At 51.1% G+C, this 27,262-nt stretch overlaps 1 protein-coding gene across 1 annotated transcript in view; it reads right to left on the minus strand.

The window, feature by feature from the left end:
- Positions 1-422: 422 nt before the first annotated feature.
- Positions 423-27,262, minus strand: part of MYH13 (myosin heavy chain 13) — a 49,385-nt gene continuing 22,545 nt past the window's right edge. The window contains 22 exon segments of the mRNA XM_034647280.1: positions 423-953; positions 1,385-1,519; positions 2,680-2,775; positions 2,861-2,965; positions 5,209-5,379; positions 5,684-5,809; positions 7,855-8,058; positions 8,139-8,447; positions 9,379-9,503; positions 10,087-10,252; positions 10,663-10,846; positions 11,226-11,422; positions 13,269-13,387; positions 13,466-13,592; positions 15,452-15,841; positions 17,032-17,122; positions 17,239-17,384; positions 19,156-19,332; positions 20,814-21,056; positions 23,542-23,797; positions 25,475-25,611; positions 26,645-26,768. Coding sequence (XP_034503171.1) covers positions 939-953; positions 1,385-1,519; positions 2,680-2,775; positions 2,861-2,965; positions 5,209-5,379; positions 5,684-5,809; positions 7,855-8,058; positions 8,139-8,447; positions 9,379-9,503; positions 10,087-10,252; positions 10,663-10,846; positions 11,226-11,422; positions 13,269-13,387; positions 13,466-13,592; positions 15,452-15,841; positions 17,032-17,122; positions 17,239-17,384; positions 19,156-19,332; positions 20,814-21,056; positions 23,542-23,797; positions 25,475-25,611; positions 26,645-26,768 — 3,643 coding nt within the window. The 3' untranslated portion in view covers positions 423-938.

A 27,262-nucleotide genomic window follows, 5' to 3' on the forward strand; every position in this document is an offset into this window, starting at 1 on the left:
GAGAGAGAAACCGGGGAAGTGAATTTGAAACAATTCTGTGTTCTGAGGAGGAAAATGTGCTCTGGCTATCCGAAAGGGGCTTTACTTGAGTGCGAAGGAAGCCGGTGATTTACTTGGCCGTGGGTTGGCTCTCCACATTTCCTGCTTGGAGCCAGGAGGCCCACTCTCACATCCCTTATTTCTTTATATGTACAGCAGATTGGGCTAGCCTCTCAAAGCACCCTGAGCAAGCAGGATGGACGGTGGTTATGAACACGCAGAGGCAGAGAGACGAGGAGCGAGGAGACTTTATTTCTCACAACATTNAGCACCCTGAGCAAGCAGGATGGACGGTGGTTATGAACACGCAGAGGCAGAGAGACGAGGAGCGAGGAGACTATTTCTCACAACATCCGTGTTTGGATGTCACGGGGGGCAGTGGATGTACAACACAGGCCCTCAGAGGGACGGGATGGAAAAGCAGTTTCTTAGCAGAAAGCACTGCCTGGGAATCCGGGACCCTGGGCATCTCGTCTCCACCCTGCCTTGGATAGCCACAGTCACAGGGCTTAATGTACATGGGCCCAGCTTCCCTGTCTGAAAGTTGAGAGAGAAACCGGGGAAGTGAATTTGAAACAATTCTGTGTTCTGAGGAGGAAAATGTGCTCTGGCTATCCGAAAGGGGCTTTACTTGAGTGCGAAGGAAGCCGGTGATTTACTTGGCCGTGGGTTGGCTCTCCACATTTCCTGCTTGGAGCCAGGAGGCCCACTCTCACATCCCTTATTTCTTTATATGTACAGCAGATTGGGCTAGCCTCTCAAAGCACCCTGAGCAAGCAGGATGGACGGTGGTTATGAACACGCAGAGGCAGAGAGACGAGGAGCGAGGAGACTATTTCTCACAACATCGTCCCTCCCCTCTCCCAGTGCGTCGCATGGCAACGGGCATCAGGAAGGCCTCATTCTTCCAGCTTCTGTGGGAGAAAAACAATCAGGAAATGAGTCCAACCCAAGGCAAGGCTGTGTCCTGACTTCACATGGAGCAGCTGGAAAGGCTGGAACTTCCAGAAAAATACCGAGGGATAGCATTGTTTCCGCTTTCACATTGGAAAATCAAAGCCGTGGGGCCCCTGGAGAGGGGCGAATCCCTCAAAAAGCAGGGGCTTCCTGGGCAGCGTCTTTTAGGACAGGGAGGGATGGGGGTGACAAGGCGTCTGGCCCCCTGTCCCCTGATGCTCATTGCCCCATGGTTCTGGAACCACCAGGGGCCTGGCTGGAGGAGTGGCCATCTGTGAGTTGCATGGCCAGCAGCAGGGAAGAGGCACCAAGAGACACCCTCCATGCTCTCCCTGGGTGCTTCCTTGGTCCCGGCCTCAGGACATCTGGGGAAGACATCTGCTCTCACCTGGCCCCCCACATCTCGGCTCTTGGCCCGCAGCTTGTTGACCTGGGACTCGGCAATGTCCGCTCTCTCCTCTGCCTCCTCCAGCTCGTGCTGCACCCTCCGGCACTTGGACAGCTGCGTGTTGGCCTGCTCCTCCTGAATGGGAGGTGGGGGGCAAGGGCCTGAGGAAGCCCCCCACAACAGGGCTCTTTGGCTGGGACCCAAGTCCTGAATCCTCCCAAGGCACATGGAGGGTCAGAGGCCAGTGGCCCAATCCCCCTTGCCCTGGCCTTCTCCCTGCATTGTCTGTCGGTGGTCAAGCCACTGTGCCCATGTACTGAGGGCAATCCGAAGGTTCTTGAAGAAGCTGGGCTCCTGGGCGCCCTCCCTCCCAGGCAGTCCTGCTGTGGCCATCCTCATCCAATGACACAGATCTACCCCCCACCCCCCCATTTAACCAGCTCAGATCTGCTTTCCTGTGGTCAGGGAGGGAAACAGGACAAGGAGAGAAGCCATCTGCCCAGTCATATATTCAGGGTCCCCCCAATTTTGTTCGTCAGAACACCAGTCCTGTGGGCTGCTCTGCATACAATAAAAAGTTTCCAAGTTCCACTCTGGTTTGGGCCGGGGGTGGGGGCAAAGCTGTATTCTAGAATGGTTTCAAAGTGTCCACTTTGAAGAGTGTATTACACGTCACCTACAAAATCTGAGAAATCCTCCAAAGCAACCAGTTCAACTTTCTTCAACTTAGAGTTTCCCAAACTCTTTTCTGTAACAGAAAAAGTCCTGCCTACCCCTTAGCCCCCCAGCCCAGCTTTCTGCTAGTAATAATATCCCTGAGGTCTATTTGACCAAGGGCAGGTCAGGAAGGTTGGATGGGAGGGTGGCCATTAGGGAGGGTGGGAAGGAGGAGGCCATGGGGATGAGAGACAGGGCAAGATGGGATGCTGTGAACCAGGAATGGGGGGATGTCTAAGTTCAGGCTGACAGGGCAGGGAGGGCTGGTGGGGTGGGCTGAGCTGGCTGGGGCATCAGGATGAGGTAGGGCTAGCGGGGTGGCTAGAATGTTCTGGGGTGGGGGATAAAGTGAGGGGGCTGGACACATGAAATGAGGCAGAAGGCATTGAGGGGGTGCAGTTGGGGGGTGGCCAGCATTGTTTAACACAGACCAGGGAGGGAGGAGGGCAGGCGTCCCTGAGTCTGTAGCCTGCAAATGAAAACCCCTGCCTCGGGCTCTGTGACAGGACAGATTCCTGCTGAGGGCTGGGGGTCCTTGGGCAGGCACGGGCTCCTGGGAGGGGGTCCCCCCTACTCACGGCCTCTTCAGCCTGCCTCTTGTAAGCCTTCACTTTGGCCTGCAGCTTGTCCACCAGGTCCTGGGGTCTGAGGATGTTCTTGCAGTCCTCCTCAGCCTGCAAACATAGCACCGTGCCACCACCGTGCTTTCTGCTGGGGTCGGAGCAACCCAGCACTCTCTGAGGCTTTGGAGACACCTACCTGGTACGTCAGCTCCTTGACTTTGCGTTCATACTTGTGGGCCCCCTTCAGAGCCTCGGCCCCCCTCTTCTGCTCAGCATCCAGCTCGCTTTCCAACTCCCGCACCTGGGTTTTGAGAGAGAGAGCCTGGCGTTCGGGTCAGAGCAGCCAGGCTTCTCCGTGGGTGGGTGGGTCATTTTAGGATGAACTCGGGATCCCCTAATTATAGTTTGTAAAAGTGTTCCCTCCTAGGGCTCGGGAACCACTTTGTAGTCACAGAGCCACCACTGTTGGTGCAGTGGTTCTGTGCAAATGAGAACTAGATGCAGCATTCAGTGCCCACGGTGGGGCCACCAGGCTGGGCTCTGCCGAGGATGTCTCTTCCTCCAGGGCCAGCAGCTTGGCGAGGCCTCAGCTTCGGCCCTGACTTGTCTCTGCAGGTGAAGCCTGCGTGAGCATTTCAGGGGACCTGATTCCTGGTCAAGGGAGGCCACGGGGGGTCATGGGCAGAGCCTGGGCCAGGAACGGTCAATGTGTGTTCAAGCCCCGGGAGCAGCTGACTGATTTAAAGCACGCCAGTGGCTGCCCCAAGAATGAGTTTCTATGTGTTTAGGATGGAGACTGTAATTTCTGTAATTCCTGTTCCTCCTGCCTCAAACGTGGGGGTCGAATTAGACTAAGCATGTGCAAGTGTGTTTTAAATGATAGAGCGCTCCGCTGGTGGTGTTCATTTCATAGCTGCTTCTGGCTTTCCCGAAGTCTTGAGGGGACAGGACAGCCACCGAGGACACAGGTCACTAACTGTAGCCCCGATGCCACAGTCTAGAGAGAGCCAAGACGGGAATGTGATGGCCAGCCACAGCGAATCCCAGCAGCCACAGACGCGGGCCGCTCTGGGCTTGTGGACTCACCAAATCAACCTTGGAGTCTGCCAGTGGAACGGGCTAACTCTGGGCGCTGTTCCAAAAATGCTCCTCGTGCCCCCACCCCCGCCCCCTGCCACCCTATGAGCCCTGGGAAACTGTTTACCACTAGGTTCTTCGAAACATCTGTGCTCCTGGCAATGCTCTTGTGGCCTCTATGAGTTTGTGGAACTAAAAATAAGGGGGCAGCTGGGTCTGGAGGCCAGTCGAGGTGCCTCCCATGTGATGAGGGGGTGCTGGCTGGCCCAGGAATCAAAGAATCACGGAGGGAGGGAGGCGTGGGCTCTAACCCCCCTCAGTGGAGGGATCCGTGAGGATGGGCTAAACTTGGGCAACAGAGGAGGACTGGGAAGCATGACAAGTAAGCATTTAAAGAACTTGGGGGGAAGAAGTTCGGACTTCTCTGGTGTTGACTTTTGTTATTCACATGCCTATAACCTTGTCATTTTTAGGCAAAAAAAAAATAAAAATAAAAATCGTTCCCATTCATGGTGTACATGTGCTGGGGACCACATCCTTGGAGGCTGGCCTGAAGCCTGAGTGCATTTGGGGCACTTCCCTGCTGGGAGAGGTCACCTCCTTCTCTTCGCCTGCCCCTCACCCCCTTCTCTTCCCACTCCACCATTTCCTCCCTGGGGCGGGGGACAATCGAGATCCTTCTAAGAAGCTCTCCCTCACAGCCCTTTTCCAGAACATCAGCTGGTAATGGAGTCCATTTGCAAAATAAATAAAACCACGCTGGGTCTAAAGGGAAAAGCAAGGGGTTCAAGCCTCAAAGGGAGCCATTAGCAAAGAAACAAAAGCAAATACAAGTAAGCTCCCAGGTACAGAAAAAAACAGGACTGCCTCTGCACAGGGGGTAGAATTTTCCTGGGGCTTTGGCCGGGAGGAAGGCCAGTCACCTGCCCTGTAGGACAGAGCAAGCTAGCAAGAAGCTTATCAGCATTGCTCGGCCTGACTGCATTGAGAGACTGAGAAATCTGGGACAAATGGGAGCCGGGGGTGGGAGGTGAAGAGAGACTCTAGACTTCACACATAGGATGGGCCATTGTTCACCAAAGCGGAAGCTGTTCCAGAATGTAACTTACACCAACTATGTAATGTTGTGAATGCAAAGTACATTTCCTCTCACTTTCGTGGATCTGAATTCCTATAAAAGCAGGATGTCTTCACTTAGCAGCTCCTGGGGCCTGAGGGTTGTAAGGCAGGGGTGTGTGTGTGTGTGTGTGTGTGTGTGTGTGTTGGGGTGTAGGAACTAGTGAACTAGTGAAGGAGGACTAGGTGGGACTATTGGCTCACAGACAGCTCTGCAAGTAGTCCTCAGACTAAACTTGCCTGCCCTCCATCCACACCCACTTTCCTGCAACCTAGTTTCTGGGCTGTGGCTCTCCCTGGATGGCTGAACCAGATATCGCTGAGAGCCAGCATCTTCTCGAGATGCGCTACCCGGTTCTCCAGTTTCTGGATCTGCTTCTTCCCGCCCTTCAGGGCCAGCTGCTCAGCCTCGTCCAGACAGTGCTGCAGGTCCTTCACCGTCTGCTCCATGTTCTTCTTCATGCGCTCCAGGTGGGCGCTGGTGTCCTGCTCCTTCTTCAGCTCCTCGGCCATCATGGCCGCCTGGTGAAGTTCATATAAAGTATGAGTGGGTCACCTGGCATCCCGACCAGGAGTGTAGAGAGGATGCTGTCAAGGTCAATGCTGGGAGTGCTAATCCTTCCTCCCTCGTTCTGCCATGCTTGGTGATGCGTCTCCTCCCCAGTTGGTTGGTTTTGGCTGAGGTTTCATCTAACTCCCTCTCTCTAGGAAGCCAGCACGACCAACTACAGGTCAGCAAGAGACAAAGCCTACTTGCCTTGTCCCCGCCTAGAAGCCCCTTCCCTATCTCCAAACACCGGCTCTGAAAAGAAGGAACAGAGCTCACATCCGTGATGGCCTTCTTGGCCTTCTCCTCCGCGTTTCTGGACTCCTGGATGGAGCTCTCCACGTCTGCCTGGCACTGGGCTATGTCCGCTTCCAATTTCTTCTTGGTATTTATCAGGCTGGTGTTCTATAGAAAAATTAAATGCTGGAGGTGTAGGTTAGCCTTGGACGCCTGGAACAATCGAGGGGGAGAAAGTTGCATGGGGAAGGAAATCAATCACAATCATGTTTCTTACTTTTCACCCCGGGGTGGGGGGTTTGCTAGACACTGTTTCATTCCTGACCAAACAGGAGGTCTTGAAACAGACCCAAGAACTGCACATAAATAAGTGAGTAACTGGTAAAGGCAGACTTTCACATATTTGAGGAAGAAGAGATTATTCAGTAGAAGGTTGGGTGGGTAACAAAGGATGGGAAGATGTAAGTATATAAAATGAGAAATAGTTCTAATGATCAAAACACACCATAAATAGAATTATAGACATGACAAAGTGGAAAACACTCATGATGCATGTTGCTGAAAAAAACATTCTCTTCCTTAACATATGAAAAAGAAAAATCATGCACGTAAGAAAACAGGGCACGAAGTACAGACAGGCAGAATACACCAGAAGAAATAATGACTCATTAGTAATCAAAACTTCATTGTATTTTTTTTTAAATAGGCTCCATGCCCAACGTGGGACTCGAACTCATGACCCTGAGATCAAGAGTTAGATGTTCTATCCACTGAGGCAGGTGCCCCAAGAAAATCAAAATTATAAAGGTGAGATGTTTTCCAACCATAAAGTTGGTGAGGATTAAAAGACATATAACTAGGGTCTTTGAGAATTTAGAGGCAAGAGCTCTTACGTATTTTCCTAATGAGAATAAAAATGGAGACCACCTTGTGAAGGCTGGGTTACAAGGCGTTGCAAATGTCTTTATTGTTAGACCATGAAATTCTGCTTCCAGCAATCTATTTACTTCCAGGAATATTAAGGAAATAATAATGAGAAAATGAGAAAATTTAATTTTAAGTAAGTTTATCATAGAAGTCTTTCTAATGGTAAAAATTTTATTGGGAATAATTAAAAACATCCAGCCATGGAGAATTGATTAAATAAAAGTGCCTTTTCACCCTACTGTAACACACCACTTTTCTGCCATTAAAAATAGTCATGGGAGGGTGCCTATGACTGAGGGTGACTCAGTTGGTCAAGTGACCGATTCTTGGTTTCGGCTCAGGTCATGATCTCAGGGTCGTGAGGGTGAGCCCTGCATGGGGGTCCACGCTTGGCAGGGAATCTGCTTGAAGATTTCTCCCTCTACCCCTTACCCCATGCACTTTCTCTCTCTCTCTCAAATAAATAAATCTTTAAAAAAATAGTCATAGATTATTTAAAAGTGTGGAAATACGTTCATGACATGTTAAATGAAAATAAGAAGTTGCAAAAACATTGATCACATTTCTACAAAAGTATAATAATTGCAGACATCGACAAGAGCTTGGAATGAAAGATCTCAAAATGGTAACACTGTGGTTGGTATTTTTCTTCTATTTGTTTGCTTGTATGCTCTATATTTTGTAACAAAGAATTATTTTTATAAAACTTTTATAAAGGTGGCAGACAGCCTCTCCTCTGCTGTCCTACTCACTCCCCCCTTGCCATATATTCAATGAACTTCTATCTCCTTAAAAGACAAAAACTTTCATAAAGGTGATAAAAATAATTATTTTGAAAGACAATTCTAATTTTGTAAGATTGTGGCTTAGACGTTGCTTCCTCCGTGAAGCCTTCTCCAGCCCCTTGACGCAATAATTCATCCTTCCTTTCTCGGATTTTCCCACAACGTGCATGACCTTTTATCTCCAGATTAAAGAAAGCTCAGAAATCTGTCCATCTGGAGCATAGTTATTCCAAGAACTAAGCTTCTTTGCTGCTGCTTCTTCTTTTTTTTAAGATTTTATTTTTAAGTCATCTCTACCCCCAAAGTGAGGCTTGAACTACCAACCTGGAGATCAAGAGTCGCGTGCTCTACCAAGCGCCCCCCACAAGGACTACGCTTAATGCAACTTGGTCTTGACCGCTAGTCTGGGAGGAAGGGCAGGTGCTCCCTTCCGCTGCGCGAGTGTGGGTCCTGCCTTCCCCCCACCAGGGTGGGCCCCGCGTGGAGGGAGGAGGGACGCACCTGGGAGTGGAGGAGCTGCACGCGGTCGCTGGCGTCCAGCAGCTCCTGCTCCGACAGCCTGCGGGTCCGCTCCGTCTGCTCCAAGGCTACCTTCATCTCCTCCAGCTCCTCCAGCAAGAGGCCATTCCTGCGTTCCATGATGGCCAGCTGCTCCTTGAGGTCCTCGTTGCTCCTCAGGGCGTCATCCAGGTGCAGCTGGGAGTCCTGCAGGGAAAGCCAGACGTGAGGCCAGAGCCGTGGACAGGCTGAGTGCCGGCCAGGTCCCCCAGAGCCTGCGGGCTCACCTTGAGCTGGCCCTGCACCGTGCGCAGGTGTTTCTGGGTCTCTGCCACCTGGCGGCTGGAATGGCCCAGCTGGATCTCCATCTCCTTGAGGTCTCCCTCCATCTTCTTCTTCAGCCTCAGGGCATCGTTCCGGCTCCGGATCTCGGCATCCAGCACGCTCTGCATGGCCTCTGCAGCCCCCTGGCTATTTCTTTTCAGCTGTTCAATTTCTTCATCCTTCTCAGTGACCCTGCGGTCAAGCTCGGATTTCACCTGGCTCAGCTCCAGTTGGACACGCAGGATCTTGCTCTCTTCGTGCTCCAGGGAACCCTGATCAAAGCAGAGGAGGGATTGGGGAATGGTGGCCAGCCACCCTTCTTGAACGGGCATTTTCCTCCCCGTTGGGATAAAACGAGCATTATTCTACCCATTTTACAGATGAGTAGAGGTCAAACAATGTGCCTCCGCAAATGTCCCTCCCAGTAATGAACCTGAAACTAACTAAAACTTTGTATCTGTTATTAACAACTTTATGTCTGGAGAGGGACAGAGCACCTTTTTGTATTAGTGAAAACTTTACAGGGTGTGGCTCTTTTAAGGGGGACCATAACTCAGGAGCCACCTGATTCTCTGAAAGGACAGGGTAATCGCTCTCCCCTTATCCTGCATGATGCAAATTTCCCTAGAAACAGCTCCACCATCTGCCCCGCGCTGGCCACACTCAGGACATGGCCTATTTTGACTTTACAGAAATCCCACTGGCCAAAGACCATCTGGAGTGTGACTCTGTTAAAGCCGAGGAATTCTTTTTTTTTTTTTTTTAAATTTGTTAGGGAGAGAGAGAGAGCACAAGCAGGGAGAGAAGCAGTCTCCCCACTGAGCAAGGAGCCCGATGTGGGACTCGATCCCAGGACCTTAGGATCATGACCTGAGCTGATGGCAGATGCTTAACCGATGGAGCCACCAGACGTCCTGAGCCGAGGAATTCTGAGCCAGCTCTCAGGATTGCTGGTGATTGATTTCTTGCTTCCCAAGGAAGACATCGAGGACATCATGAACGCATTTATTTATTTGCAAAAGGGGCAATGTGATGAACTAGAGGACACCCAAGAGGTGAATCACAGCACAGCTGTTTCTCCAGTGATGGCTGGAGATTCTTCCCCACGGAGTCTCGCCCCTCCTGGCAGAAAGCAGCCCCAAAGGTCTGGTCCAGTCCCCCTGCCTTCGGCGTGCTGCCCTCCCAACCTTCCCCGACACTTGCCTCCACCTCTTCTAAGGCCATCTGCAGGTCTGACTTTTCCTGCTCCACCTGCTTCTTGGTTTTTTCCACTTCCTGGAGGCTCTTGCCAGTTTCTGCAATCTGCTCGGTTAAGTCGGAAATCTCTTCTGCAAAGGACAGGCTCGATTTAGCTGGTTTGATCGGGCTCCAGCTGACAGCAGAGGCATTCTGCCTGGCAACTTGGGGATGGGTGATTCGATCACGTTTATGTAGGAGAGAAAACAGTGGAGCCCTTCAGGTGAGGTCTTGGCACGACACAGGTGTGTGGCCTCACCTGAACGATGCAGAGAGAGGAGTGGCAAGAACACCAAAGCCTCACAAAGTATATAAAACAGTCGAGGCGAGGGCCGGGGAAGAAAATTCTGGAGACAACGTACAGAATTTCGGAGCTGGAAGGGGCTTTAGGGGGCATCGGGTCTGCTCTGATTTTGCATGCCAGGAGTCGGAGGTCCTAAGGCATTTAGTGGCATGCCCAAGGACATGACATAATCCACGGGCACTCTTGTTCTCTAAGAGGTGAGCTCTTCTTCGAGCTCCAGGATGACACTTGGCTATGACTGTGTTTGTGACATTAGCAGGGCTGAGCTCCAGGGTCAACGGAGCCGACGGGAGGGTTCTGCGGGTCAGTGGGAAGCAGGAGGCAAGAGGGTGGGGTACAGGTGCTCACCTGGGATGCGGAGGGGAGCTCACCTTGCAGATTTTTATTCTCCCGCCGCAGGGTCTCCAGCTGATCTACCACTTCCTTATAGGCGTTCTGCATCTTGAAGATTTCAGTACTAAGCGACCTGGAGCCTTTTTGAGAAGCTTCCAACTCAGCCTGACTCTCGTCCAGTTTTTGCTTCCACTCCGCAAGGACCTGGGAGATGACACAGGGACACGTGAACAGCAGGGAGGGACACGTGAACAGCAAGGAGGACCAGGGCACCTGGGAGAGCCCAGGAAAATAAAGGCTGTCTGTCAGCAATGCCAAGCTTTTACCCTTCCATCCTGGGGACCCAAGAAACAGGGTGGGCCCTGTTCTAGATCACGGGCTCCAGACTCTGATGTTCCTACGGGCCATCTGCTGTATTCTTAAAGGTATTTGGATCTCAGAGTAATCTGGATTAGCTAGAACTAAAAATTCACTTTGCAGGGACTGTCACAAAAGCAAAGAGACGTTGCAAAACCCAACGGCCGACACTATGACTCGTTGCTCGGCGGACCTCCCAGACGCGCGTGCCTCTCACACATCCCAGCATGAGAGGCCGTGACTCTTTGGGGGCAGACCTTATCAAGGTCTCTCTGCTTCCTGTCCAGGATGGCGTGGGCTGTGGTGGTGCGTTCCAAGTCCGACATCAGGTCATCCACTTCCCCCTGGAGCCTCTGCTTGGTTTTCTCCAAGGAGGCGCATTTGGAGCTCACTGCCTCTGTGTTTTCCTCTGCTTCCTGGAGCCTCTGGGCCAGTTTTTTCCTAAGAAAAGCAAAATTTTTTTTTCTTGGCAAAGGTGGACTATTTTAGAGCTAACCGTCAGATCAGACGAGGATGAACAGTCTATTCGGGGCTGGAACTGGGTAAGAACAAGACATAGAATGGGATGTGTGGACAGGGTGTAAGTAGAATGTGAAGAACCCTAAAGTGCTTGGTGACAGAGCAGGTCACCAGGAAGCCACCAAGGGAACCAGATGGAATAGACAGCCCCAGAGGAAGGACAGGGACGCCCTGTCTGAATGCTTAACAAAACCTCCAAGGCCTGGGGACGAAGGGACCGTGTCTCAAGTCAGGAAAAATTCTCTGTCCCTTCACTCGTGTCTTGGGGTCACCGCTCCTGCTGTCACCGGGGAGCCCGTACTTGGCCTCCTCCAGCTCCTCCGTGCGCTGGATGGCGTCCGTCTCGTATTTGGTCCTCCACTGGGCCACCTCGCTGTTGGCCTTGGACAGTGCCCTCTGCAGCTCGGCCTTGGACTCCTGCTCTTCCTCATACTGTTCCCGCAGCAGGTCACAGTCGTGGCGGGAGGACTGCAGGGCGTGGGCCAGGGCGTTCTTGGCCTGCGGGAGGACGGTGGTGGTGACAGATTGCAAAGACACTTGGCCAGTTTCCAAGCTAAGGTCTTTTCCTCTAAACCGGCATCTCCCAACGTGAGCTGTTCCCCAGCTGCCTTTGCAAACTCTGCCATATCTGCTTATGTCCCGTTTTATTTAGTTTTTGTCAAGTCGACTCCCTTATTTTAAATAAAAGTAAACTATTCAACTACATTAAATAGAAAAGCACTAACATTTGGCACACACAGAAGGGAGCCGTAACAAGAAATGCAACAGGGGTAAAGCAGTGTTACTGGTCACCTTCCCACCAGGTACTTGCCGTGTGTCTCTGTGCCTAAAGCCCGCTCTGTACGCCTGAATGAGGAAAACGAGGGCATGCTAGAGAGTTGGTATTCAAATTGAGCTCTTTTCCTTATGTGAGCAGAAGAATCGAAACAGAATTAGAAAGGGGATCAAGTTCTTGCTACTTGATGCAACGCTAAGGAAAGATGTCGCCGTGAAAAAACTCAAAAGCATTCTTTGGTGTCACCAGGGGTTGTGTCCCCCCCCCCCCCCGGGGAACTCTGATGTGAGCTGTTCTGTTTCTACGGCTCTGGTTCTTCTTCCTGGGCAGGGGAGGACGTGCCCAGAGGCCTCCCTCACTCACTCCCGCCTGCTCAGAAGGACAATTTAGCTCTCATCTTGATGGTCACAAAATTCTCTCTCTCTTTTAAGATTTTAACTAATCTCTACACCCAACATGGGGCTCGAACTCACAACCCTGAGATCAAGAGTTCTACAGTCTACCGACCGAGCCAGCCAGGCACCCCACAAAACACTTTCTGAGGTCACCATCAAAGAAAGAGTTTTGTTGACCCAGCAGTCACATGTGCATTTCTGTTTTTTTGAAAACACAGATAGCAAAACTTGGCACAAAAAAGAGAACTCAGCTGTTACTGTTTGCCCACAGGACAACAGCCTCGTTCCTGTAATGGATCTTCTTACTGCTTGTTCCGGCCCTGGTTCTTACCACAACCCCCACCCCAGTCCACCGAAGACCCTTACCATAGAGCGGAAAGAAGGGAGACGAATAAACTGCTTGGTTTTGTTTTTAGAAGAAGTAAGTGGAGCCCAGGAAAATTCCAGAAGGTTGCCTTGTAAGTCTTAGCCGGCGCACGGCAACCTCAAAATCACAGAACGTGGTTTTGGTGGACTCCTGGATTCCTATTGCAATGCTTGAACACGCACTGAACGCATTTATTGGGCACCTGCTGTGTGCACTATTCTACTGTGCACTGTACCTATTGTTTACCACCAGGGAAAAATTATTCTTGCCTGGAAGTTTGCAGATCAAAGGGGAGATAGGCACGATGAGCAGAAATATCTAGATATGGAAGTCAAGAATATGATGATGAGGTCCATGCTTATGCATATGTCCCAAGTGTGTCTCTCCCTAAAGCCATGCAGTCTTTCTGGAGGAGGAGAACTTAAAATCGGGTATTGTAGCAGGTGACGCGTGAGTGACGAGGAAGAAAGAGGAGGGCATCTCGGGGGGCCAGACAAATGGCTGAGCATAGTGAAAGAATACACAGGGATGGTCAAGCTGGTGCAGTGGTGGGGAGAGGAGGCCCTGGCTGGTGATGGGTGTTTATCAGATCACCCTGTGAGGGACAGAGGAGCCCGGAGGATGGAGCATCCTGGCTCTGAGGAAGGAGATCCAATGCCAAAGCCCTGTGACCTCAAAGAACAGATTCCTACCCTCCCACACAGCAGAGAGGAGAAGCATTGGACTTCGTGCTGCAGGCCTGCCTCCAACCAGCTTTTGGAGCTTCTCAGGGTCTGACTCTGACTTTTCAGAAAGAGGCATTCTTACCTTGGTTTCTTCTTCCAGTTGCCTCTTAAGCTCCTCCAGCTGCTGGGTGAGGGCCTGCTTGCCTTTGGTTAATTGCAAAATCAGACACTCCTTCTCTTCCAGTTGGTGGCTCAGGTCCCCTACCAAAGAGATGCACGTGTGTTGCTGACCGTTGCTGACCCATGGCCTGTAGCTTCTGGAACCCAGCCCCTCCTTACCATTTTGGGTCTGCAGTCTTGCCTTCTGCATGTTCAGATCATGGATTAACTGTGTCTGCTGGTCATCCTTGGCTTTGATCTCATTAAATTGGTCTTCCACTGTCCGGCACATTCTTTCCACATTACTCTTAAAAAAAAAAAAAAGCCAACATGAATAGAAAAAAATGGGTTTCTGGTGTCCAGTACTGAACTGGGAAGTTGGATAGTTTAGCTTCTTGTCAGGTAAAATGAAAATAGAAATGCAGAACACATACATGTCAGTTAAAAAATTATAATCACTTCGGATTTGCTTTAGTTTTATCTGTGATGACTGTTTAGTCACCAATAGGTTGGAGCAATAGCTTTCAGCTATCTACTTATCTTAGGTAGGTGAGTATTAACTGGTTTGTGAAAAAACCTTTGAGAAGATGCTACTCAAAGGAACCCCAGAATCCTCTTGGAATATAAGTAATTCTGTTGCCGTGTGAATAATACTACCTTCTAATTTGTTTGTTTGCAAGCACTATATACAAAAGATTCCTGATGGTGGAGGTGGCACTGAAGGATTCACTCCCCCAGCCTCTAGTTGGCCCATATTTTTGTGGAGTTTGTTTAAAAACCTTGCGTATATTGTAGACTTCCTTCTCCTACCTCATATAACATAATAAATATGTTGAGCATATAGTTTTCCTCAGACTGGGAAGTATAAGATGGGGGCAGAAGAGGCAGGGATATTAGATTCAAAGGAAGTTTTCAAGGGGCCTAGGATATCTTTGAGAAAATGACATACGAATACAAAATGATTTTATCCAGGGTAGTTGAAAAAGAGACAGCAACTCACAAGGAGAAAAATCAAAGGATACAACAACTTCAAAAATATAAAGCAATATAAAGTACTTCTTCCACTGGATTCTAAAATTGCGAACAGAGAGCATGAAGCATTGATGGAGGAAGGAAGGTAGCAAGGAAGTGCTGCATGTGGGTTGTGCTGTCCTCTCTTCTAACCCAGACAACCCTGCAACCTGGCCTACCTGCAACGGGGCAGGGGTGGGGTGTAGACAGAGACACAGACAGAGAATACATACAGACATAACTCCTTAGAGGGAGGAAAAGGCCAAGAAGGGCAGAAAAAATGGGGAAGCCTGCAAGAGAGAAAAAGGAGTTGCAGACAGGAATTGAGGAAGAGATCAAGAGGAAGCCCAGGGTGTGGGTGCCCAGATCCTACACAAGGGCAACAAGAGGCCCCGTGAGTCTAGGAGCACACCGTCACGCTCTGAGGAAGCCTTTGCCTTGAAGTCATACGCGGGGGTGGGTTTACCAGGAAGCTGGTGAAGTTTGAGCTTCATGACCTACACTTGCATGGGCCCTAAATCATGCAGGTAGCTTAGAAGGTTCCAGGTGAAGGAAAGCTACACGCAAGCAGAATGTATTTCTAGGGAGGCATTTCTGGCAAATGGTCTGAGTCTCCAGGGTGCCAGTAATTCGTGACTTCTTTTTCTCACTCTAAATGAATATTTACTTTCGTGCCTAACTTTGTATTTAGAATTTTGTGTACATTTTCTTAAAGAGTTCCTCCCCTCCTGAATTTTACATGCTTCGAGTGTAACAAAACTTGGATCTACCCCGGTTCTCACGCATAACTATACATTGGTTATGCCTCCCAGAGATTGATACTGTGGGCTAAGGAGGTGGCAGGTAGACGACCATACCCAGCAAGCCTCTTTGGTGCAATCCATCCATAGGTTTAGTTCTAGAAAATGACAGATTGATTGGAAGATTCTGAAAGCTTTCTCAAACTCCGGAAGGATGATGAAATCTTGAGTCACAGTAGGTCATTGGGTCAAGCTCCAATGACAGGAATGGATTTGGGGGGATTGGGAGCAGGCAGAAGGCGGGAGAGCCTTGCAGTTTAGAACAGACGGTGAGTTTCGGGCATCGAATTACATCTGCTCCCTGGGCAGGTGGATGTGGCTGCCTCTTATCTGCTAAGAGCAGGGGGTCAGGTACCTTCGACTTGGAGACTGTCTCCATGTTACTGGCCATGTCATCGATCTCCATCTTCAGCTCGCTCTTCTCCTTCTCCAGCTTCTGCTTGACCCTCTGCAGGTTGTCGATCTGCTCCCCGAGCTCGGCCGCGCTGTCTGCGTGCTTCTTGCGAAGAGTGGCTGTCGTGGCTTCGTGCTGCAGGGTGGCCTCCTCCAGGTCCCGGCGCATTTTCTGGAACTCGGCCTCGCGCTTCTTGTTCATCTCGATCTGGGCAGAAGTGGCCCCGCCGGCTTCCTCCAGGCGCTCGCTGATCTCCTCCAGTTCCCGGGAGAGGTCAGAGCGCTGCTTCTCTGCTTTGGCCCGGGAGGCCCGCTCTGCCTCGATTTCCTCCTCCGGCTCTTCTGTGCGTGCCTGAAAGGGTCACTGCATCAGGAATGCTGGGCGGAGGGAGCAGCCCACTTTGGGAGGGGCAGGGTGGAGAGGGACTGGGGGTAGGCACCACAAAGAAAAGACTACATGATAACATTAAGTTAGTGAGGAATAAACTTGGAAACAATCTAAATGTCCATCAGTGGGGAAATGGTCAAATCCACCATGATGGAGCCATGTTCCAGAAGTTCATGGGGCAGTTAGACTCAACCTGTGTCTACCACGGGTCTCTGCAGGACGCATTGCTACCTGAAAGGGGCAAGTTGCAGAACCATAGTCTCTGTAATATCATATTTAAGCTAAAAAATATAAAGTAGATAGAATATAAAATATACATATATTTAATGAACATATTTACATGCATAAATATACATGTAAAGATATATAATATATGCTCGCATATTTTTATGTTCTTGTTCCTTTATATTTTAATATATATGTGCATATACATACGTATGTGTGTATTATTTATATATCTCTCATAGATCGTTTCTTTGGGTCCTTTTTTTTTTAAATTTCATTTTTAGGGGTGCCTGGGTAGCGCAGTCGTTAAGTGTCTGCCTTCGGCTCAGGGCGTGATCCCGGTGTTCTGGGATCGAGCCCCGCATCAGGCTCCTCCTCTGGAAGCCTGCTTCTTCCTCTCCCACTCCCCCTGCTTGTGCTCCCTCTCTACCTGGCTGTCTCTCTGTCAAATAAATTAATAAAATTAAAAAAAAATATATATATAATTTCATTTTTAAGTAATCTCTATACCCAACATGGGGCTTGAACTCACAACGCTGTTGCACACTGCACCGACTGAGCCAACCAGGAGCCCCTCTTTGGGTCTTAAATGCATACATAAACCCATAGCAAGAGATCCAGTCGGATACCCAATCCACCTGAAAGTGGGAGTGACTTCTGAGAAGGGGGGGTTAGGGGTGGTGATCAAAGAACCCTTATCAATCATATTTAGCCTTATTGATAACACTGTAATATTCTCAAGGAAATCTATGTATGTGCTACTGACAAAGTTAAAGTGTTAATTTCAGAAAAAAATAAAGAGAAGGACAGCACATTTTCTCCAGCCCTGAGGACAGGAAGAAAATGAGCAGCTAAAGAAACAAAGGCAAAAGGGCAGGAGGGACCCTTGCAGACGGTTTTCAGGGTCAGGAAGGTTTTGAAACTTCTACCTGCAGTTCTTGGATCTTCTCCTGTAATTGTAAACTGTGCATTTGCTCATCGTCAGTTTTGGTTTGTCACTGACTGATTTCAAACTCCTTCCTGCAAATAGATACATAGATACATACTTTTTAAAAAAGTAACAGGAAATACAAGCCTTGTAGAGGGCTAAATTGGCATTTGGGCTCAAATACAGAGGTCAAACATGAGGTATTTACTTCTTTAATTTCTCCTTCACTTGTAGCTTGTCATTTTTCAGGTCCATAATGGATTCCTGGGATATTTTCAGGTCCCCTTCCAGCTTCCTCTTTACTCTCTTCAGGTCTGCCCGCAGTTTCTTCTCCTGCTCCAAGGAGCCCTCAAGCTGGGGAGACACGGACAGAAAGGTTGGAGCTCGTCCCTTGAGCCAGCGTGGCCGCACCCGTGCTGGTGGCTTCCTTGAGCTCCCGTGGGGCGTGACTGCTGGCCTGTGGCCCTGGGAGGGAGCAAGAGTCCCCCTGCATCCCCACTCTTTCTTCCTGCAGCAAAGGCTACCCCAGGGGGCTGGATCTCTCAGAAGCCTTCTGGTGTCTCTTTGTGCTGATTCCCACTTGGCCTGTCCCTTCCCTGTAGGATCATGGTGCCCACAGAGGCATGCTCGTGCGCAGACAGGAGCAAGCGGGGTGTCCGTGGCCGGGCTCTGCTACGGCCAAGCTCAGGAAGGTCTAGACTGCGCACTGTCAGTGCTCCCAGCTGACACCATGCATCTGTGGGGGAGATTAGGGCAATTCTGTGGGGAGATTAGGGCAAGTGTGTGTGTGTGTGTGTGTGTGTGTGTGTGTGTGTGTGTGTGTGTGCATGCATGTGGGTGTGGGGAACAGGGAGGTGGGGGTGGAGCTCGCCTGCTCTGGCCTCAGGAAAACACGCGGTCTGACAAGTTCTAGCCATAATCGTGAGTAAGCCTGAAAACGTCAGGCCTGGCTCTTGTACCAAGAACATATACACAACTGATGAATCACACCAGTCTACCTCAGAAACTAAAAAAAAAAAAAAGAAAAAAAAAGTAACACGATGGGGGAAAATGATAATTGTCATGGCCACAAACAGGACTCATTTTTAACAATGTTAAAATAACTCAACTTTAGGGGCGCCTGGGTGGCTCAGTCGGTGAAGTGTCTGCCTTCNGCAACTTTAGGGGCGCCTGGGTGGCTCAGTCGGTGAAGTGTCTGCCTTCAGCTCAGGTCACGATCCCAGGGTCTTGGGATCGATCCCCGCATTGGGCTCCCTGCTCAGCGGGAAGCTTGCTTCTCCCTCTCCCACCCCCCCCTGCTTGTGTTCCCTCTCTCACTGGCTGTCTCTCTGTTAAATAAATAAAATAAAATCTTCGAAGAAAAATAACTCAATTTTATTTTATTTTTATTTTATTTTTTTTAAAGATTTTATTTATTTATTTGACAGAGATAGAGACAGCCAATGAGAGAGGGAACACAAGCAGGGGGAGTGGGAGAGGAAGAAGCAGGCTCATAGCTGAAAAGCCTGATGTGGGGCTCGATCCCATATCGCCGGGATCATGCCCTGAGCCGAAGGCAGACGCTTAACCGCTGTGCCACCCAGGCGCCCCAAAATAACTCAATTTTAACAATGTTAGAACAGGATTGGAGTTTTTGGAACCCAAGGATCTCCAAATGAATGTTGATAACGATGAATCATCATCGTTTCTTTTTTTTAAATATTTAATTTATTTATTTGCGAGAGAGAGAGAATGAGCAGGAGGCTGGGAGGGGAAGGACAGAGGGAGAGGGAGAAGCAGGCTCCCCGCTGAGCAGGGAGCCCGATGCGGGACTCCATCCCAGGACCCTGAGATCATGACCTGAGCCAAAAGCAGACGCTTCACCGACTGAGCCCCCCAGGCGCCCCCGTGCTCAGCTTTCCGTNTTCCATGGAAACTCTCCCAGGTAGGGCTGGTTGTATCCCCGTTTCACAAGGTAGACACAGGCCTCAGAATTTAAGTGGCTGGAGCATCCCAGACTCATGTGGAGGGGGCTGAGGGCCGGACTCGGTTCATCTGCTTGGGAATCAGACCTTAGACCCCCCACCCCGGACCCCAGTCTCTGCAGGTAACAGCCTCGTAGAACATAGTCGTGACATATCCTTACGTCATCTGTTTGCTGTTCCAGCTTGACATTTATTTTCATGAGACCGTTGACTTTATCTTCTTCCACCTGCAGATGATCCAGTGTCTGCTGATGGGCTTCCTGCAGAGACTTCTTCTCTCTGGTCAGTTTGGAAATGTTTTCCTCGAGTGCTGTCATTTCTTCGGAAAGATTCTTCACCTGGGAGCATATCAACACCAATCGAATGCCCCAACAATTCAATCAGAAGCTATTGATCACCCCCGCCCCGTCCTTTTCCCTTTTCTTTCTTTTTTGGCTAGTGCGTCTCTACCTCTGTGTTGGCTGCAACATATCCTGAAACCGGCAGCCTCCCAGCTCTTCACTTCCCCGCTGACCTGCCACAGAGCCTCGCATCCTCCCATTAGGGTCGTTCCCTCAGAGGGAGCGTTGTATCTTCCAAGGGGGACACTGATAGATGCAAACGGAGTGCTTCTTAAGGGCAGCCCATCAATCTCCCTCTATCATTATAGATCCACGGGAATGTGTATTCCAGGCTGGGGGACTGGGGTTCCGAATAAGGCAGGAAGAGTAAGGAAAGATACAACATGCTATTCAAGAACATCCAGAAGGGGAGTCCTGTGCCGTCGGGAAGCAGGGGGCGGGGGCACCACACGTGAAGCTTTGAGGTATTAAATCAAACTTTGCTGTACGTGCAACACTCTTCCAGATCAGAGGCTGTTAAACTCCTGCCCTGTGGGCTGAATCTGGCCGCAGACGTGTTTTCTTTCTTTCTTTCTTTTTTTTTAAAAAACATTTTATNTTTTCAAACATTTTATTTATTTATTTGACAGAGATAGAGACAGCCAGCGAGAGAGGGAACACAAGCAGGGGGAGTGGGAGAGGAAGAAGCAGGCTCACAGCAGAGGAGCCTGATGTGGGGCTCGATCCCATAACGCCGGGATCACACCCTGAGCCGAAGGCAGACCCTTAACTGGTGTGCCACCCAGGCGCCCCCAGACGTGTTTTCTTAAGTTTATATATGAGTTTATAGCTTCTGAATATGTTATCGGTATTGGAAAAAAAAAGTGCGATTTCGCGTAAAATCTGGACTCCTGGCTGCTCGTGGAAAATCCGGGTCATCTCACACCAGGTCAACCCCATCCCTTGCTCTGTCTCATTGGCTACCATTATTATGGGAATTGAGTGCTGTGTTTTTCACATAAAATGTGAGGATCCTTAATTTGACCAAGTATTTCCAATGCTTTCCCGAAGGCTGTAGCAGTATATACTCTGCCAGTAACACACGAGGGTCCCTGTTAGCCCCCATCCCGGCCAGTGCGTGGGGTTACCCAGCTTCCTGCCCCATTCGCCACCTGCCTCCCTCGTCACCCTCCTGGCCCCTGGATTTGCTCTTCCCGAGCCATGAGCAAACAAGGATTACTAGGACGCCACCTTTGTCGAAGATCTCTTGCTTTGTGCGGGATGGGTTGGGGGCTGGAAGTTTGGGGTCCAACCAGCCAGGCAGGAGGAGGGTTGAGAAGAGCCTGCAGGGTACAGAGCAAGGCAGAGAAGGACGGAACTCGGTGGGACCTCACTGCCCGTCCGCTCGCTCCTGCCTCTGACTTCGGGTAACGTCTGCTCCTCCCTGAGAGGGAGTAAGGATGGTTCCGGAAGCCGAGGAGACGCCCCGGTTTGCCCACCTTGTTCTCGGTGGCATGCTTCTCCTTTTCCACTTTCAACAGGGTCAGCTCCAGGTCGTCGATGTCCCTTTTGAGAGACAAGCATTTATCTTCCAGGGTCCTCTTCTTTGCCACCAGCTCATAGTTGACCTCTTCTTCCTCTTCCAGTCTCTCGTTCAGCTCCTTGACTTTGGCTTCCAGTTGGATCTTGCTTTTGATGAGCCCCTCACAGCGCTCCTCCGCGTCGATCAGGTTTTCTGTTTCCTGAAAGAACCAGATGGCTGTGTTTTGGTCAGACTCTCAGCAAACCCTACACGGGAAGTGCTCTGCCCTCCAGAAGCCCACTATCTGGACCTGAGCCAAGGAATGGGTCACATGCGCACACACACACTCGTGTCCACACACACACGCACACACACACATTGCATGTGCACTCGTGCACATCAGCACCCACGCATATGCACACACGCACACATACACACTCACACGTGCACGCACACACACGTGCACTCGTGCACATCAGCACCCACGCATATGCACACACGCACACATACACACTCACACGTGCACGCACACACACGTGCACTCGTGCACATCAGCACCCACGCATATGCACACACGCACACATACACACTCACACGTGCACGCACACACACGTGCACTCGTGCACATCAGCACCCACGCATATGCACACACGCACACATACACACTCACACGTGCACGCACACACACGTGCACTCGTGCACATCAGCACCCACGCATATGCACACACGCACACATACACACTCACACGTGCACGCACACACACGTGCACTCGTGCACATCAGCACCCACGCATATGCACACACGCACACATACACACTCACACGTGCACGCACACACACGTGCACTCGTGCACATCAGCACCCACGCATATGCACACACGCACACATACACACTCACACGTGCACGCACACACACGTGCACTCGTGCACATCAGCACCCACGCATATGCACAACACGCACACATACACACTCACACGTGCACGCACACACACGTGCACTCGTGCACATCAGCACCCACGCATATGCACACACGCACACATACACACTCGCACGTGCATGCACACACGTGCACTCGTGCACATCAGCACCCACGCATGTGCACACACGCACGTGCACATACATACTCGTGCACGCACACACGCATGTGCATACACGTATGTATAGGCGTGCTTATGCATGTGCACACACGCATATTCACAGGCATACAGACACACTCACGTGCACACAAGCATGCACACATACAGATGCGCACAGACGTGCACACATGCGTGCACACTCACGTGCACAGAGGCACACCTGCACACATGCACGTGCACACCCATGTACACACACACTCATGTGCACACACACGCGTGCACACACACCACTTGTCTATTATCCATATACCTTTCTTTAACCACCAAGGGCATCCACTTAATAGAAATTCACCTGAAATAATTCCAAACAAAGGAGTCCATACGGTTCACGAAGCTTCTGCAGATTTGCCCAAATTCGGCCAGCCGGCCATTTCACTGTTCCTTCTACCACCCATTGAAAAATGATTCCTCTACTCGAAGTCACCACAAGCTAACTGGTATTTTCAATACTACCTTTTAACTTCCAATGGAAAAGGGCGGTCTCTCCCCCGTGAGCCTGCCTCTTCGAGCCACAGAACAGAAAATTCAAAATGGGAATTAAGTGGTTAAGTTGATATACGTCCCAGGAGGCTCTGTAATGGGCTTCTCGGACAGGCGAGATTAGCTAATCCTATTCTTAAACCTGATCGGACTATATCTTCTTGTACAAGAGTGTTGTAAAAGCTGGACCCACATTTCAAGGTTATGCCTAAGAATAAGCATCAGTGTTAATTGACCACATACTATGTGCTTGGCATTTCACATGCACGGACTCATCCTATCCTCCCGACAACCCCATGATGTGTGTGATGTTACTGTGCCCATTTTACAGATGAGAAAAACAAGGCAGAGAGAGGCTAAGTAACTTGCCTGAGGCCACACAGCTATCAAGTGGAGGGTCTGGGTTATAAACTCAGCTATCTAATTCCAAAACTTATCCTCTTGCCCACTTGGCTTGGGAAAGTGCTCCCAACGACCACACGATTGGGAAAGTAAAAAGGGGAGGAGAAAATGCTTTGTACGCAAGGCATTTGGGAGTTTATTAAAAAGGGTAAATGATAAACGCCTTAAATTGTGAATTGATACAATTATGCTGCCAGAGCGTTACAGGCTGTAAGTGGTTTCCCCTATTTCCTTGATTAACAAATGCATAACTTCAAAGCATTTTTTAGTATAATCATGTTACAAAACCACATATATATATATATATAAAATTATTCCTCCTTTGAATTGTTCTAGTGCTTACTTTAATATTTATTTCTATGACTTTTTTTTTAAAAGATCTGGTGCATTCCTGATAGGTTTTAATTATGAGGACAGACACAGTCCCCTCATACCCACAGCAAAATAGGTCTAACTCCGCTGTGGAGGACAGACAGAAACGAGGGTGAGCAGAAATTCCCTTTCCAGACACGCTTCCCAGCACCTCTGCGGCCGCTAAGCCCCGCCCCCTCCCTCCTCCGACTGGCGTGGTGGCGCTGCAATACTGCGTTCGCCCACTAGGTGGTACCACTGTCCCTTGAATAGACGCACCTGCTGGGGCCTCCGTTGCGGCCCCTCCTTTCTATCCTCACGGGGAAGGTACTTACAGACTGGACCTGCAGCTGGAGGTCATTCTTTTCCTGCAGCAGGGACACCATCTTCTCCTCCAGCTCCTTCCGGCGAGCCTCGGATCTGGCCAGCTCTTCCTTGGTCCTCTCGAAGTCTTCCTTCATGGTGGCCATCTCTCGCTCAGCCTCCGCGCTCTTGAGGAGCGGCTTGATCTTGAAGAAAAGGTTCATCCAGGGCCAGTGCTTGACGTTCATGGAGGCGCGGATGTTGTACTGGATGCAGAAGATGGAGTCCCTGTACGCCCCGTCCGACTGCGTTAATGAATCACAGCAAGGAGTCGTGTCCACCCGCCCCCGCCCCGGGAGACCCAGGCGCTTCCCTCTTCCCCGCTAGGTGGGAAGCAGGGGCAGCCGAGCTGTGCGGCTCCTGTGGGCCCTGGGGTGTGCTCTGCAGAGAAGGACAGAGGCAACGGCATGCGTAGAGGTTGGGAGGTGAGGGAGGCCATGGGGCCATTCGTGGACCTTCTCCTCTCCCGCCCCAGACTTCTGCCCCTATCACCTGCTGGAGATACAGTGCCTAAGGTCCTGATGACCAACGCCATCAGCATCTTCATCTCTACTCTGCTGAGTCTGTCTCCCACATTTTTTTAAAAAAAGATTTTATTTATTTGACACACAGAGAGAGAGAGAGCACAAGCAGGGGGAGCAGCAGAGGGAGAGGGAGAAGCAGGCTCCCCGCTGATCAGGGACCCAATGTGGGACTCCATCCCAGGACCCTGGGATCATGACCTGAGCCCAAGGCAGATGCCCAACTGACTGAGCCACCCAGGCACCCCTGTCTCCCACAGTTGAACGGCTGACTCTCACCTTTTTGAAAGACCTCATGGCCTTTGATGCCATGATTCCTGCCTCCTTGTACTCTGCCGTGTGGGCTCCCCTCTTCCTGCTTATCTGTGGGAGATCCAAGACCTTCTCCCCAACACTTGCTATCCTAGAATTCGCCTACTTTCCTGATTTCGACTGTTGCCTATGTCCCAGTGACCCGTCTTGCCTCCTACTCTGTATCCTCTAAAGCTCTCGTGTGCCTGAAAACTTGCTTCCCTTTCCCATAAACCGGCCCCTGCCGAGGGCTCTCCTCTCCCCCATTCCTGTGCTGGCTTCCATTCACTTCACCCAGTTAGAAGCCCGCGAGGTGTTCTTAACGAATGCACGGTGGTGGCCCACGTGGCAACCCCAGGGTTGGAGCTATAGAGGGTATCAGGGAATTGGGGAGAATGGACCTCCCCCCAAGTTCCCCTGTCCCTGAAATTCCCGCATATAACCAGCCACCAGTGCCGCTGGTGAATTATCAAAGGAGTAAGACTCTTCAATGTCCCTGGGACCCATCCCTGGCTCCCCCACCACCGGACTCTGTCTTAGTTCAGGTCCTTGTCTTCTGCAAACTTGATCCTCTTGCTGGTCCCTGTATGTACCTGCCATGGCTTCCCAGCCGATGCCCGGGTCTGGCCTCATTAACATGGTGCAGGGAAACCTGTGTTGGGTGCCTCTCCCTCTTTGCTCCCACCACGGTGGCCTCTAGGCCATCCTTTCTCAGGCCAAGCAAAGATTCCTTCAGAAGGCTTTTTCTTCTTGCTGACCCCTTCAGCCCGCCCCAATTCCTGGCCAGGTAGAGGGCTTGTTCTCAGCATCCTCCATGGCCCTGAATGTGACTCTGACCTTGCACTTGTCATGCGTGTTACAGTCAGCCATGCAGGGGTCTGCTTCCAACCCACCCTTGAGCTCCTGGAGGGCAGGGTTCCTTTCTGTATCCCCAGAGCCATGCAGGGTCCCCAGCGCGGAAGGGCCGCTTGGCAGGTGTTGGTTAAATGAATGAGCAAGGACATTGATGCCCCGAGACTAAAACCAGGAAGCCACCAGCAGCTGTGAAGTAGGGAGGGCAGGATAAGGCGGGGCAAGGGTCCTTCCACATCACCTCCTCTCCACCATCTTCTTGAACTCCACCCGCATCAGGTATCCCCGGCATATGGCCTGCGTACGTGTCATCAGGGTCGCCAGCTTCTCGTCCCTCATCTCCTCCAGGAGGCCAAGAAGCCCGGCTTTGAAAAATACCTGTGTCAGGGGAGAGACGAGCCCTGCTGCGTTCTCAGCCGCTGTGCAACCCGGGCCCTCCCAGGAGCCTCTCTCTGCCCAGCCCAGGCCTCAGCCTTCATAGCCGTGGCTTGTGACTGGCAGTCCTCTGGGCCCCGCGGTGACCTCTCCTGAGCCCTGTTCCATAGGACGCTCCAGGTCCCTCCAACCCACACAGACCGATTCGGACAGAGCTCACACACAGGAGGCAAGGATGAGTCCAGAAAATACCCTCTGAGCTCAAATGTGCCCAGATTAGGAGTAATTCACAGACGGTTCTGTCTTCCTGTCCTCCTCTCTGTCTGCCCTCTGAGAAGACTGGTCCCACCCCCAGGCCTACTCACCCACGGCCCACACTGGATGGACATTCCAAGGAAGCAGGGCACCCTTGGGGCCCAGAGGCCCCAGTCTGGCTCTTTCCAGGAGGGAGAGCTGTGCAGCCAGGCCAGGATTTGAAGCTGGCCTTTGTCCCTTACTGTCCATGTGACCTCGAGCAAGTTTTTTGCCCTCCGGGAGCCTTTATGTCCCCTGCCCTCCCTGTAACCGCACGAGATCAGGACTAGCCTTATCACCTGCGGGTTATTGGGGGGACTGAATGCGAGTCACAGGGCTGGATCCCCACGTGCTCAGTAAATCTCTGTAATAATCATTCCCTCCAAGTTTTCACTGTTCCTGGAATCCTTGCTGCATTCTCCTCCCTCCTTGGTTCTCTCGTCCCACGTAAGAGTGCCTTTGCTCTGCTCTCTTAGGACCGTAGAGCTTTCTATCGCTTTCTTCCAGGCTGGGAGGGAGGGGAGCCTGGCTTCCAATGAAGTCTTTAGACACCTGGAAACCAACACGGAGACAGAATTCCCGATCCCTAGACCCCAGCTCCTTCTGAGTGGGCTCCTGCACAACGGGGTCATCAGGTTGGCCAGACGGAAAAAGGGGCCCTTTCTTCCCCCAACAGCCGACAATCAGCCCAGGGCTGTGGGTGACACGGGTGGAGGGATATCCCAGCTTTGTGTGTTCTCACCTTGGTGTGGCCAAATCGATACTGCTCCCGGTCCACGTCGATGGAGCTCAGAAGCTTCTCAGAAGCATTTTTGCTATCAATAAACTGCCCTTCAGGGATGGCGCTGGCATTGAGGATCCGGTACCTGGGTGGGGGGTGGAGCTCGGTTGGTCAGACACCTGCCGGCAGCTGGGCGTGGGAGGGGGGCTCGGGGGAGAAGGGCCTCTGGCCGCACAGAGCTGGGAGGGTGCTCCCTCCATGCAGTTCCCTGAATGCCTCACTCTGCTCCTCTCTGCCCAGGGGCCTCACCCCTGCCAGGGCCCAGCGCATTCTGTGATGACCCAGGCCAGAAAGGCCATGCCCTCCCCTGAGGGAACACGGATCCTGGAAAGCCACTACGGCTTAGGTGACAAGAGTCTGCCAGCACTGGGCCGAGCACACAGGAAGGAGAGGAGACACCTTCCCTTCCCTTCAATCTGGCTTTGGAAGCTGGGTCAGGCCTCGCATCTACTTAGCCCCCCTTCATTGGCCTGGCTGGGCTAGCTTGGGAGGTGGTTTCCATCGAGGGACAGAATTTCCTGAATGGATTCAATCCCCAAGAACGGCCCCATACCTGAGACAAGGCCCACCCCATACCTG

This window comes from Ailuropoda melanoleuca, chromosome 17 (assembly GCF_002007445.2).
Source record: "Ailuropoda melanoleuca isolate Jingjing chromosome 17, ASM200744v2, whole genome shotgun sequence".
Lineage (NCBI taxonomy): Eukaryota > Metazoa > Chordata > Mammalia > Carnivora > Ursidae > Ailuropoda > Ailuropoda melanoleuca.